Source organism: Carassius auratus, chromosome 19 (assembly GCF_003368295.1).
Source record: "Carassius auratus strain Wakin chromosome 19, ASM336829v1, whole genome shotgun sequence".
In the NCBI taxonomy this organism is placed as follows: Eukaryota; Metazoa; Chordata; class Actinopteri; order Cypriniformes; family Cyprinidae; genus Carassius; species Carassius auratus.
Window position 1 is genome coordinate 23828370 of NC_039261.1, and position 13520 is coordinate 23841889.

Consider the following 13520-nt stretch of genomic DNA (forward strand, 5'->3'; position numbering starts at 1 on the left):
CGGTACGCGGTACGCATTATGTGTACCGAACGGTTCGTTGGACTAATTAATTATATTTGAAAAAAAAAAGAAATATAAGAAATATAATGATATGCGTTCAACAAGGTAGCCCAATAACCCAAACGACGTAACAGGCAACGCCCCTGACACTCCCGAAGAAGAAAAAAACACCAACTTATATGTTTATGTTATGTTATGACTCAGTCAGGCGCTCGCTCACTCAGTACGCGCTGAAGGCTCGTTGCAAAATGGCCAATGCGTTTAACAGACTAGAAAAAGAAGATGACTCTCAAACATATTGTTTGAGATGCATGATTCCATCTATGAGCTGCTCGATCAGAGTGACATGAGAGCCCCTCCTTAGAACATTATTTGTAAATCCATGTTATGGTAAGTGTGCACGTGAAGTCTTTGCACACTTTCTGAAATCCACACTGTGGTAAGTTTGCACACTACACTAGTGCTCTGCATTCTTTCTAAAATCCTATATAGTGAGGGCTTCGCGCGGTTGCTTCATTGCTTCAAAAAAAAAAAAAAAACACCAGCGGGAATACTTGAAACATGTCAACTCATTTACGCCGACATCACCTTATTGTGTCAGTATCTGGGAAAAGACGAAAAAAAGGAGAAACATGCACGCAAGAAACTATGCCTGCAGCATTTAGACACCAGTATTATAGCTTGCAGGGAATCCAAAGTGCACCCAAACACCAGACCTGTTGGTTATTTTAGGATCTTATATTTCTGGTCTGTTAAATGCATTAGACATTTTGCAACGAGCCTTCAGCGCGTGCTGAGTGAGCGAGCGCCTTAGGGGCCGTTCACATGTCGCGCCTAAAAACGCGTGGAAAACGCTAAGCACGTCTTTCTCCTCCTTTCCAAAGCGCTCGGGCAGAAGCGCTCATGAGGCGTCTGTCTTTGCTAAGCAACAATGACGTGCTCTCTCCATGAGACGCGGAAATTTCAGCGAAGGATAAATGGATTTGCAGCTCTAAAAATCGCTTGCAGTAGCTCTGCTACTAAATTTATTTCAAAATTGCAATCCATATACAACTATGATCAGCTGTTCCTTCATCTTGGCTGAGTTTTCAACGTTGTTATGGGAAAGGATGAAGCTGATTGGTTAGTTCTTGTCACATGACCCGCGGTGCGCTTGCGGCATTCTGAAAAGTTGAGATGTTTTTGCATTTTGCTGTATCTAAAACGTACCGAACCGAACCGTGACATCAGTGTATCGTATCGAACCGAACCGTGAATTTTGTGAACCGTTACACCCCTAATATATATATAATAAAATATACTATACCATTTTTACTTACGAGACTGATAGGATATTATGGCCAATATACCATGCAATCCTAATGAAAAATTAAAAGATTAAAGAAATTAGTAATTAAACAAAATAGTTTGTTCAAAAAATATATCTCTGTCAATGGCTTCATGCTTACGGCAAAAAGTATGGAATTATGGAGGAATTTAAGTGAAACTAACATACCATACAGACCTGTCTTCAGCCACACCTGCTGCCTTGAGGAATGGGGCAAGGGTTTTATGGCCCACCCCCTTAGGCAATCCATCTGGTCCCTCCCGGTTTTGTCCACATAAAAGGAACAGGGGTCATCTTCTCCTCACTCATCCGCTCTCTTATTCTCCAGCCAGAGTTGAGGACGACAACAAGCCTTCTTCAGAATGACTTCTTCTTTTTCCACCCGCACCTACATGTCTTCAGGAAGTTCTTCCCAGTTTGGTGGAGGAGCCGGTCGTGTCACAGCCAGGCGTGCTGGTAGTGTCTATGGAGGAGCAGGAGGAACCGGGGTCCGTATCTCCAGTGCCTCTGCTTCTCGTTCCTTCTCTGCTGGTGGTGGTGCTGGTTTCGGTGCTGGCTTCAACCTGTCCGATGCTGTTGATGTGACTGCAAATGAGAAAGCCACCATGCAAAACCTCAACGACCGTCTGGCGTCCTACCTGGAGAAGGTGCGCTCCCTCGAGAAGGCCAATGCTGATCTTGAGCACAAGATACGCCAGTTCCTGGAGCGCAAGGCCAATCCTGCTGCTCGAGAGTACAGCGCCTTCTACGCTACTATCACTGACCTCCAGACCAAGGTACCCGACTAACCTATTAAACATGATAGTAAAGTCAATCATTAAACTTCCTTTAGACAGTAATTAACCAATTCTATATAGCCCATGGTTCCTAATTCAAAGAGAATGTGAAAAATACTGGATGTCTCAGGAATGCAATTTTAATCTTTTTTTTTTTTTTTCAATCTGTGCTCCTGAAGATTCAGCATGCCACTGGTGTGAATGGAGGCATCTACTTGAGCATTGACAATGCCAAGCTGGCTGCAGATGACTTCAGGGTCAAGTAAGTAACCAGCAACATAAACAAACATCATTTTCAACAACTGCAAAAAGTCTAAAGCATTTAAATGAGATTCTTTTTCATGTAGATATGAGAATGAACTGAGCATGAGGCAGTCTGTAGAGGCAGACATTGCTGGCCTGAGGAGGGTGCTGGATGAGCTGACAATGACCAGATCTGATCTGGAGATGCAGATTGAGGGCCTAAAAGAAGAGCTGATCTTCCTCAAGAAGAACCATGAGGAGGTAAGTTGGTGGTTGGTCCACACTCAGTAATTCCTCTTGAAATGTATGTGAGGCAAATACTCAGTTGTTTTTATTGCATCTTTAGGAACTCTTGGCAGTACGCTCCCAGATGAGTGGACAAGTCAATGTAGAGGTAGATGCAGCACCACAGGAAGACCTGACCAAGATCATGGCTGAAATCCGTGAGCAATACGAGGCAGTTGCTGACAAGAACCGCAAAGAACTTGAGGCCTGGTTCCATTCTAAGGTAACCCCCTTTTTATTTTAACTTACTTTTTAACTTTTTAAAGGGCAATGTTTTAATAAATTAACAAAATGTCTGACTGCTTTGCTTTCTCTCATAGAGTGAAGAACTTACCAAGGAAGTTACCGTGACCACAGAAACCCTTCAAATATCCCGATCTGAAATCACGAAGGTTAAACGCACACTCCAGAGTCTTCAAATCGAGCTACAGTCCCAACTCAGCATGGTTAGCAGAGATGAATCTTGTTAATTCTGGTCATCATACTTCATAAAACACAGAATAACTAAGCTTTCTCCAACAGAAAGCATCGCTGGAAGGCAATTTGGCAGACAGACAGGCCCGCTACAGTGCCATGTTGTCTAGCTACCAGTTACAGGTGACCAGCCTGGAAGAGCAGCTGAAGCAGCTTCGTGCCGATCTCGAGCGCCAAGGGCAAGAGTACAGCATCCTTCTGGACATCAAGACCAGACTGGAGATGGAGATTGCAGAGTACAGGAGACTTCTGGATGGAGAGGCTATAAGGTGAGACAAAACTACAATACAAAATCTTAATAACATTTAGACAGTAGTGTCACTGTTTTTCAATAAGCAATGGTGGTTTATTATAATAAACGAAATTAAAGTGAGATATGGATACCTGTCTGGCATTTCTGTAGTGTAATATTATTTGTTTGTACCTCTGCAGTGTCTCAACCTCAACCTCAAGCTCATCCTCGACAACACGCAAAGTGGTAACCATTGTGGAAGAGGTGGTGGATGGCAAAGTGGTCAGCTCATCCTCCCAGTCTAAAAGCGAGACTAACATCCTAACATCCTAACTCATAGTGATGAAATCAATAAACTGCACTGACTGTGCACAAACTATGCATTTCTAGTGCCTGTCTTATTGTCTTCTGTTTTGTTGTCATATTTTATGGCACAATGTAAAAATGTAAGCAAAAGATTTCAAATGGGAGTAAAAAATAGATCTGCTACCTAGTTGTGGTAGAAAACAAAATAAAATTAATGACAGCTAACTAAAAAGCCAAATTCCATCGTTGTTCCCAAGTTGACTTGAAAGGTTAAAGAGTAGCTACTCCTGCCGACAGATGGTGATTTCTACTGAAAGAAGATGACATGTTGGGATTTGAGACATATCACACGTCAAACAAAACTAATCCACTGGAATAACAAGTTCTATAGTTGTTAAAGCTTTAAGAAAATGTGGAGGATTAAGTTTTCACAAAGAGAATGTTTTCTGTCCCCTGAAACCAAGAGTGCTAGGACCAGGACTCTAAATAAATAAATCAATACATTTAAAAAGTAACAAAAATAAATATAAAATGCAGACATGACACCCATCAGGACTTAAGTATTAAATATTACAGAAAAAAAAAACACATTCAAGTAGGCTGATTGTGAATGCCACAATGTACAATTAGCCCATACACAAATTCGATTCAAAGTTAAACGTTTAAGAAATATTATGGCTATTGTTATGACTAATATAATGTAGATCCTGGGTGAAAGGGACATATCTTTCAACATATTTGGATTAATATAACATTCTGTTTTTGCATAAAAGTAGTCAAATTCGGAAGGATATCTCTACAACAATCTTTTGATTAAGTCAAGTTAATCCCATGAAACATTTCTCTTCTCAGGGCATTTTAACATGATTAAAATCATGATATTCCCATATTTTGGCATAAAATTATGTGATATAATTTGTGGTGAAACAAATCATAAAGACCAATTCAGAGTAGATGTCACAGTTACATCACTTCCAGCTGTGTAGTGGTTGCAGAAAAAGACTGGGAACAAGTGGAGGTAAATGGGTAAAATCAATGGAATAAGAGAATTTGAAGCTAAACGCTGACATTTAAATGGGCACAATTTGGATGAAAACTGCTATGATTACTCTACTTTTAAAGCATACATTTGATTTAAACAATAGGTCTACATAATATTCACATTTGCTATTCAATGATGTATTGTATTAGCCCTACAAACCTTACAATTAACACTTTTACATAACATTTATTTATTTTATCTGACAATTCAGATTTCAAAATTCATATTCATAACTCAAAAATGGTGAGGTTATCAATTCTGAAGGGGGTTTTGGGGGGGGGATGGGGGGGTGCGAAGAGCTGAGGGAAAAAGAGAGAATAAGGAGTTGTTGTTTATTCTTATTAGAATTGTGAGATATAATCTTGGAACTGCGAGAATAAAGTCAGAATTTTGAAATGTAAAATCAAATTTACATTTTTATTCTTGTATTCCAGTTGAAAACAGTAATTTTCGGACACTAGATAGTCTCCGCACATAAAACTGGTCTATATTTATTTATCGTGATTTAATTCAAATGTTTTACCTCGCTGAAAACTCTACCTCAGAAATAACCGTCATTCCTGTCAGGCGCGCGCACTCTTGTGGTCTAGTAAACAAATGACGCATCCAGACCACTGGCATTTTATATATATAGAAGTTTTTAAAAAGTTATAAAAGTTTTTTATTTTATTTTTTTTACAAAGATTAGACCTACATTTAGCTAAATTACCCTAAAACGCACAATTATGGGACTTTGACAAGAAAATGTTGAGATTAGGCGACTTGTTTCCGGGGCTCTGTTATCAAAAATCCTTTTTTTATTACATGTAATTAAGCCAAGCTATTGAGAAGGGTCTGGCTGCAAACTTGCACTTGCACTCTCAGACTTGCATTCTCAGGCTTGCACTCCCAGACACTTGTGCTTCCGCTAGAGACGTCACTTGCAGTCTTTATTTTTTATTTTTTTTTTCTATTTATTGATAACTTTTTGTTTGAATCTTTCAACATTTTACAACAGTAGCCAGGTGGTGAAGACAAGAAAAAAGAAACTAAATTACAATGTCACTTGCAATCGCTACTTGCATTCTCAGACTTGCACTCTCCGACACTTGTGCTTCCGCTAGCGACGTCACTTGCAGTCTTTATTTATTTATTTTTTTGTTCTATTTATTTATAAGTTTTTGTTTTGAATCTCTCAACATTTTACAACAGTAGCCAGGTGGCGAAGACAAGAAAAAAGAAACTAAATTACAATGTAGCTTGCAATCGCTACTTGCACTCTGCGCTACCTGTGACGTCACTTGCAATCAACACAAATCGTGCATGTTGCCAATGGAGACAAGAAGCTGTGGTGGTGATTGATTGAACGATTAAAACTAAATTAGTAGGCCTACTACTATACACAAAGTTTTTCGTTAAGCGTTTTCCTCCTGTAGAAAAAAACAAACACCTAATATGGCATAATGTATTAGGATACGTTAAGTTCAATTAAAAGACCAAATTCGATATATAGTTATTAATGTACAATAAGGCAAGCAGATGGCTCAGGGCCGTCGCCAGAACAAACCAAATGGGGGGGCATTTAATTTTCATAGGGGGGCACACTTTTTTTAATGATCTGAGACAGACCATAACATAAACCCATATTAGGCTATAACTAAAATAGACCACAATAGTCTTGTTTTGTTCAATTATTCAAATAAAATACTTCACTGTTTGATATCAACGTCTCTGTTTATTGTCTCTTAACATTTCCAAAACCGCCAAAAATTTATTCTGAGTTCGCATGCAACGCGCAGCTCAGCTGCGCAAAGGAATTGCGTATAAACAATACTGTATGCTTACTAAATGAATTGCATGATTTATATATACATATACATATACTTACACACAAACTGCATATTGTAATTTGAATTAATAAAACTACTAACACAAAAATAACATATTGAAAGTTCTGCTGCTGGAGACTTGCCATTGGCTGTTGTATTTGAATAATTAATGAGGTAGGTCTTTGCAAGGTTTGGGTGCTGTTTTGGGATGTTTTAACAGTCATTTATGAATATAATTATATTTAAAATTATGTTCTGTGTAATAATGCGTTGAATAATGAATCGTCTGAATCATTTCTGAAGGTAATGTGTTATGCATTTCTAGTGTTACCGTTGTAGTGATTACTGTTCCTGTGAGCCAAGTTCTGCTGAAACAATGTCGTTAGTGTAATGATCTTAACATTCAATATCAAACGGCGGCGTCGGGAGCATCAAAAATCGCTCTTGCTTTTCTCCTCGTGACGTTGTAGAAAGATTCGTGAGCGCTCAGACGTTCTGACGTAAACCATATGCTTATTTCGTATTTAAAGTGGAAACAAAGCAAACAGACTTGTTGATCTTATGCAGACTAACCACAAGGAGGTTAACGTTATAAGCTGATCTCATTAAATATTGTTATGGACGAAATATTAAGATCCTTTACTTAAAATGAACGATCTCAGACACCTTGGTCAACGTATCGCTTTTAATTATTGTTTTATGTCCCTGTACGCAAACAGGGACACATCATAGATTACTGCAAACGCGAAACAGCAATAATCAACCTGTCCTCTATTTTGCTTGGGAACTAATGTGATCGGAGCTGCGTCCTCTGGAATCCTCTCAAGCGGTTGACTTCTACGTTCCGATTGGTTGCTGCCCAACCGCGTCATAGCTCATTAACATAAAGTTGCCTTGATTTAAACTCTGCTCGACGCTCTCAAAGGCCAAGTCGCGCCCATAGGGTCGCGCCGCGCCGCTCCTCGCTGGTTTACATTGAAAATGAATGACTTCCGGCCACTTTGACGCTCTCGACGCCGGCGGTGTGAATGCACTGTAATACAAGTTTGGTTAATTGTTCTTTGCGTTACGTTTAGGGGGGCACAAAAAGTCATTTGGGGGGGCACTGCCCCCCGATGCCCCCCCTTGACGACGGGCCTGAGATGGCTATGAACACAATGCGAGCACTTAATGTGGCCTAATAACAGACTAGGATGATAAAGACAATTCAGTAGGCATAGCCTATATGTCTTGTTGTTGACTCAAAGTACAGACCAGCAAATATGAACGTGCATTTTGAAATGCATTAAGTGATTTTAAAAGGATCAGCTCCGCACAGGCAAGCAGACGAGTACAGAACGCAGTGCGTTAAATTGTACATTAAACGTTTTCCTCCTATAGAAAATCATTATAAATAAAACACATAATGAAGCTTAATGAACAAAGACAGTGATAGAAACGAGTTGTAGACAGTTTATTCTATATGGAAAAATGCTTAACGCGAAACTTTGCGCGTTGCGTTTATTCACCACCACAGCTTCTTGTCTCCATTGGCAACAAGCACGATTTCTGTCGATTGCAAGCAGATGGCAAGGAACTCGACCGGAAGTTGAAGTCGGCCGCGTGCCGCCATCTTGTAGCAGAACTTCACTTGCGTTAGCATCCCATTGACTCCCATTCATTTTGGCGTCACTTTGACAGCGAATAACTTTACATCTGAGGCGTTTAAAGACTCTGTTTGTCCATTATTTATTTCTAAAGATACACGACAATGTATAAAGGGCTCCATTACCTTCTATGTTACATTATGGCCCCGTATAAACAGTTTTTGTAAAAAATAGGCTAACGATTGTGTCATAACCACTCGTCTCTCTGTCACATTACCGTACAGACAGGAGGAGAAGCTCGCTGGCAATTAACTTAATATGGCGTACTGGCGTTACATTTTAAAATACTATACAAAATAATGAATCAGAATACTTACTCCTGCTCACTCACGGCAAAGAACTCCCTGCTAAAGCTCGCCGTCTCTGCAAGATTAACGATGGCAGTTTGCACGCACAGCTACTAGAACATTTACATCTGTCAGACAGGTTGCTGACGTCGTCAAGCTTAGTTTGAGTCTGCGCGTCAGAAACGGAAGTGCTAAAAAACACTAAAAATGGGCTTCACTTGTCTCAATTGAGTTCCAATGGGGTCGTTGTGTCCATTTCTTTTACTGTCTATGATTGCAAGTGTAGCAGGTAATAGAGAGTGAAAGTAGCGATTGCAAGTGACATTGCAATTTAGTTAATTTTTTTCTTGTCTTCGCCTCCTGGCTACTGTTATAAAATGTTGGGAAATTCAAACAAAACGTAAAAAAAAAAAAAAAAAATCAATAAGATAAAAAAATAAAGACTGCAAGTGACGTCACTAACGGAAGTGCAAGTGTCTGAGAATGCAAGTCTGAGAGTGAAAGTGCAAGTCTGCAGCCAGACCCTCTTGGAGCTATTTGTAAGCTACTACTGAGATTAAGCCATCCTGTAGAATTTACACAAACTTGTATTTTCTTGTAAGTTATTTTAAAATGGTAAACTAATTATTTGTAGTCTATGTTAGCATTCCTATTTTACACTTATTGTTGATCTCCTATCCTATCATCTATACAGATGATACCCAGCTCTATACCATTCTGGTAGTGATTCTGTGTCTGCTAGCATGTTTAAAGGACATTAAAGAATGGATGGATGAAAACAAGACAGAGGTTATCCTTTTTGGCTCCAAACCGCATATTCACAATGATTTCTTGGGGCATCTTAAGTTAAAAAAGAAAGAAAAAAAAGCACTACTATGCAAAAAAAAAAAAAAAAAAAAGCACTACTACTATCTTATTTGATTCAGACCTGAAGTTTGAAAAACAACTAAATGCGGTGGTCAGGCCCAGCTTTTTCCAGTTATAGCCACTTAGAAAGTTTAAGCACTTTGGATTTGGAGACCGTTATTCACGCTTTTATTTTCTTAAGGCTTTATTATAGAAATGCCTTGTATGCTGGAATAAATCAGTCATCACTCTCACGGTTACAGATCATTTCCTGACCGGAACAAAAAGAGGGAACATATCACCTGTCCATGCCTCTCTCCATTGGATCCCTGTGAGGAAAATTATATATATATATATATATATATATATATATATATATATATATATTATATACATATACAGTATATATATAGTACAGACCAAAAGTTTGTAAACATTACTGTTTTTAATGTTTTTGAAAGAAGTTTCTTCTGCTCATCAAGCCTGCATTTATTTGATCAAAAATACAGAAGAAAATGTAATATTGTGATATATTATTACAATTTAAAATAATTGTTTTTAAATTTATTATACTTCAAATTATCATTTATTTCTGTGATGCAACGCTGAATTTTTAGGATCATTATCACATGATCCTTTAGAAATTATTATAATATGATGATTCATTATCAAAGTTGGAAACAGTTCTTCTGCTTAATATTTTTTCAGAACATGTGATACTTTTTTAGGATACTTTGATGAATGAAAAGTAAACAAAAAAATACAAATAAAAAGAAGCTATGTTTTTAAAATATAAATATTTTGTAATAACAATATAAATAAATCAGAATATTAGAATGATTTCTAAATGATCATGTGAAAGACTGTTATGGGACCAACAATACCTATTTTCAAACTGTTCCTCGTTAAAAACCGGATTCAACAATATGTCTCTAGAAACAGGTTTGAGAAACACTGCTCTGGGTGACTGCCCCTGCAGCAAGTGTTGTGCCATAACATACATTTTGTTGCATGACCACATACTTACCGGGAGGGACCCAACAAAGTTTCTGCACATTGCCTTCTGTACCTTCAATGTAATATGGGTCAGAATTAGTTAAAACTGAAAGCACAATCTAAAAATCATCACTCAAGAATTGTTTCTAACTACAAATAATTTCTATAATAAATTCATTTATTTCTAGAGTGAAACATTGATATAAATATTCACTGTGTTAAACTCTTCAATATAACATTCACTCCAAACTCGAAATATTTAAAAGTTGAACAACACAACTTGGTTACACACAAGAATAAAACGTTCTATTTACAACAAGCCTGATTAACATTAGCAGATCACCCGAAACCCACTTCAGACCAGCTAAACCTGCTTTTGATCGCTTGGTGTTATCAGTTATCAGTTTCATTAGGCAACAACTGCATTGTTTAAATTCTCAATCTGTAATGAAAGGAATTCATTAAAAAAACATGTACACTAGGTAATGGATTTTTAATCAATGCAGAGAACTGGTGCATTCCAATATACCATGCATTCCTAATTCAAACATTAAAAGTTTATTTAAAGTAGAAATAAATTAGTTAATTAAACAAAATAGTTTGCTCAAAACATACATCTGTCAATCAATGGCTTCATGCTTAGGGCAAAACGTATGGAATTATGGAGGAATTTAAGTGAAACTCTAAAATGCTAACATACCATACAAACCTGTCTTCAGCCACACCTGCTGCCTTGAGGAATGGGGCAAGGGTTTTATGGCCCACCCCCTTAGGCAATCCATCTGGTCCCTCCCGGTTTTGTCCACATAAAAGGAACAGGGGTCATCTTCTCCTCACTCATCCGCTCTCTTATTCTCCAGCCAGAGTTGAGGACGACAACAAGCCTTCTTCAGAATGACTTCTTCTTTTTCCACCCGCACCTACATGTCTTCAGGAAGTTCTTCCCAGTTTGGTGGAGGAGCCGGTCGTGTCACATCCAGGCGTGCTGGTAGTGTCTATGGAGGAGCAGGAGGAACCGGGGTCCGTATCTCCAGTGCCTCTGCTTCTCGTTCCTTCTCTGCTGGTGGTGGTGCTGGTTTCGGTGCTGGCGCTGGCTTCAACCTGTCCGATGCTGTTGATGTGACTGCAAATGAGAAAGCCACCATGCAAAACCTCAACGACCGTCTGGCGTCCTACCTGGAGAAGGTGCGCTCCCTCGAGAAGGCCAATGCTGATCTTGAGCTGAAGATACGCCAGTTCCTGGAGAGCAAGGCCACTCCTGCTGCTCGAGAGTACAGCGCCTTCTACGCTACTATCACTGACCTACAGACCAAGGTACCCGACTAACCTATTAAACATGATAGTAAAGTCAATCATTAAACTTCCTTTAGACAGTAATTAACCAATTCTATATAGCCCATGGTTCCTAATTCAAAGAGAATGTGAAAAATACTGGATGTCTCAGGAATAAAATTTGACTCTATATATATATTTTTTATCTGTGCCCCTGAAGATTCAGCATGCCACTGGTGTGAATGGAGGCATCTACTTGAGCATTGACAATGCCAAGCTGGCTGCAGATGACTTCAGGGTCAAGTAAGTAACCAGCAACATAAACAAACATCATTTTCAACAACTGCAAAAAGTATAAAACATTTAAATGAGATTCTTTTTCATGTAGATATGAGAATGAGCTGAGCATGAGGCAGTCTGTAGAGGCAGACATTGCTGGCCTGAGGAGGGTGCTGGATGAGCTGACAATGACCAGATCTGATCTGGAGATGCAGGTTGAGTATCTAAAAGATGAGCTGTTCTACGTCAAAAAGAACCATGAGGAGGTAAGTTGGTGGTTGGTCCACACTCAGTAATTCCTCTTGAAATGTATGTGAGGCAAATACTCAGTTGTTTTTATTGCATCTTTAGGAACTCTTGGCAGTACGCTCCCAGATGAGTGGACAAGTCAATGTAGAGGTAGATGCAGCACCACAGGAAGACCTGACCAAGATCATGGCTGAAATGCGTGAGCAATACGAGGCAGTTGCTGCCAAGAACCGCAAAGAACTTGAGGCCTGGTTCCATTCTAAGGTAACGTCAGAGGTTTTTTTTTTTTTTAAGGGCAATGTTTTAATGAAAATCACCAAAAGATCTGACTGCTTTGCTGTCTCTCATAGAGTGAAGAACTTACCAAGGAAGTTACCGTGACCACAGAAACCCTTCAAATATCCCGATCTGAAATCACGGAGGTTAAACGCACACTCCAGAGTCTTCAAATCGAGCTACAGTCCCAACTCAGCATGGTTAGCAGAGATGAATCTTGTTAATTCTGGTCATCATACTTCATAAAACACAGAATAACTAAGCTTTCTCCAACAGAACGCATCGCTGGAAGGCAATTTGGCAGACAGACAGGCCCGCTACAGTGCCATGTTGTCTAGCTACCAGTTACAGGTGACCAGCCTGGAAGAGCAGCTGAAGCAGCTTCGTGCCGATCTCGAGCGCCAAGGGCAAGAGTACAGCATCCTTCTGGACATCAAGACCAGACTGGAGATGGAGATTGCAGAGTACAGGAGACTTTTGGATGGAGAGGCTACAAGGTGAGACACAACTACAATACAAAATCTTAATAACATTTAGAAAGTAGTGTCACTGTTTTTCAATGAGCAGTGGTGGTTTATTATAATAAACAAAATTAAATTCAGATGTGGATACCTGTCTGGCATTTCTGTAGTGTAATATTATTTGTTTGTACCTCTGCAGTGTCTCAACCTCAACCTCAAGCTCATCCTCGACTACACGCAAAGTGGTAACCATTGTGGAAGAGGTGGTGGATGGCAAAGTGGTCAGCTCATCCTCCCAGTCTAAAAGCGAGACTAACATCCTAACATCCTAACATCCTAACTCATAGTGATGAAATCAATAAACTGCACTGACTGTGCACAAACTATGCATTTCTAGTGCCTGTCTTATTGTCTTCTGTTTTGTTGTCATATTTTCTGGCACAATGTAAAAATGTATGCAAAAGATTTTAAATGGGGGAAAAAGTAGATCTGCTAGTATTAGCCTATAGTTGTGGTAGAAAAATGAATGACCGCTAACTAAAAAGCCAATTTCCATCACTGTTCCCAAGTTGACTGACAGCTGGTGATTTCAACTGAAAGAAGACATGTCGGGATTTGAGACCTTTTGCACATCAAACAAAAACTAATCCACTGGAATAACAAGTTCTATAGTTTTAAAGCTTTAAGAAAATGTGGAGGACTAAGTTGTCACAAA

General features: G+C 39.1%; 2 protein-coding genes across 2 annotated transcripts; both read left to right on the plus strand.

Annotated features, from left to right (window-relative positions):
* The first annotated feature begins 1651 nt into the window (after positions 1-1651).
* LOC113119877 (keratin, type I cytoskeletal 13-like) lies at positions 1652-3720 on the plus strand. The gene is made up of 7 exons (XM_026289589.1): positions 1652-2103; positions 2283-2365; positions 2451-2607; positions 2693-2854; positions 2952-3077; positions 3154-3374; positions 3538-3720. Exons 1-7 carry the CDS (start codon positions 1690-1692, stop codon positions 3668-3670), a joined length of 1296 nt encoding a protein of 431 aa, XP_026145374.1. The 5' UTR covers positions 1652-1689; the 3' UTR covers positions 3671-3720.
* Positions 3721-11133: 7413 nt separating this feature from the next.
* LOC113119889 (keratin, type I cytoskeletal 13-like) lies at positions 11134-13195 on the plus strand. The gene is made up of 7 exons (XM_026289603.1): positions 11134-11582; positions 11761-11843; positions 11929-12085; positions 12171-12332; positions 12419-12544; positions 12621-12841; positions 13005-13195. The coding sequence occupies exons 1-7, from the start codon at positions 11163-11165 to the stop codon at positions 13135-13137; spliced, it is 1302 nt and encodes a 433-aa protein (XP_026145388.1). The 5' UTR covers positions 11134-11162; the 3' UTR covers positions 13138-13195.
* Positions 13196-13520: the final 325 nt, after the last annotated feature.

Bases quoted from the DNA above. Each gene is read 5' to 3' on its own strand.
- LOC113119877 (XM_026289589.1), top strand. From the start codon at position 1,690: ATGACTTCTTCTTTTTCCACCCGCACCTACATGTCTTCAGGAAGTTCT. The intron at 2,608-2,692 runs GTAAGTTGGTGG...TTGCATCTTTAG, and splicing joins TCAAGAAGAACCATGAGGAG to GAACTCTTGGCAGTACGCTC. The intron at 3,375-3,537 runs GTGAGACAAAAC...GTACCTCTGCAG, and splicing joins CTGGATGGAGAGGCTATAAG to TGTCTCAACCTCAACCTCAA.
- LOC113119889 (XM_026289603.1), top strand. From the start codon at position 11,163: ATGACTTCTTCTTTTTCCACCCGCACCTACATGTCTTCAGGAAGTTCT. The intron at 12,086-12,170 runs GTAAGTTGGTGG...TTGCATCTTTAG, and splicing joins TCAAAAAGAACCATGAGGAG to GAACTCTTGGCAGTACGCTC. The intron at 12,545-12,620 runs GTTAGCAGAGAT...TTTCTCCAACAG, and splicing joins TACAGTCCCAACTCAGCATG to AACGCATCGCTGGAAGGCAA.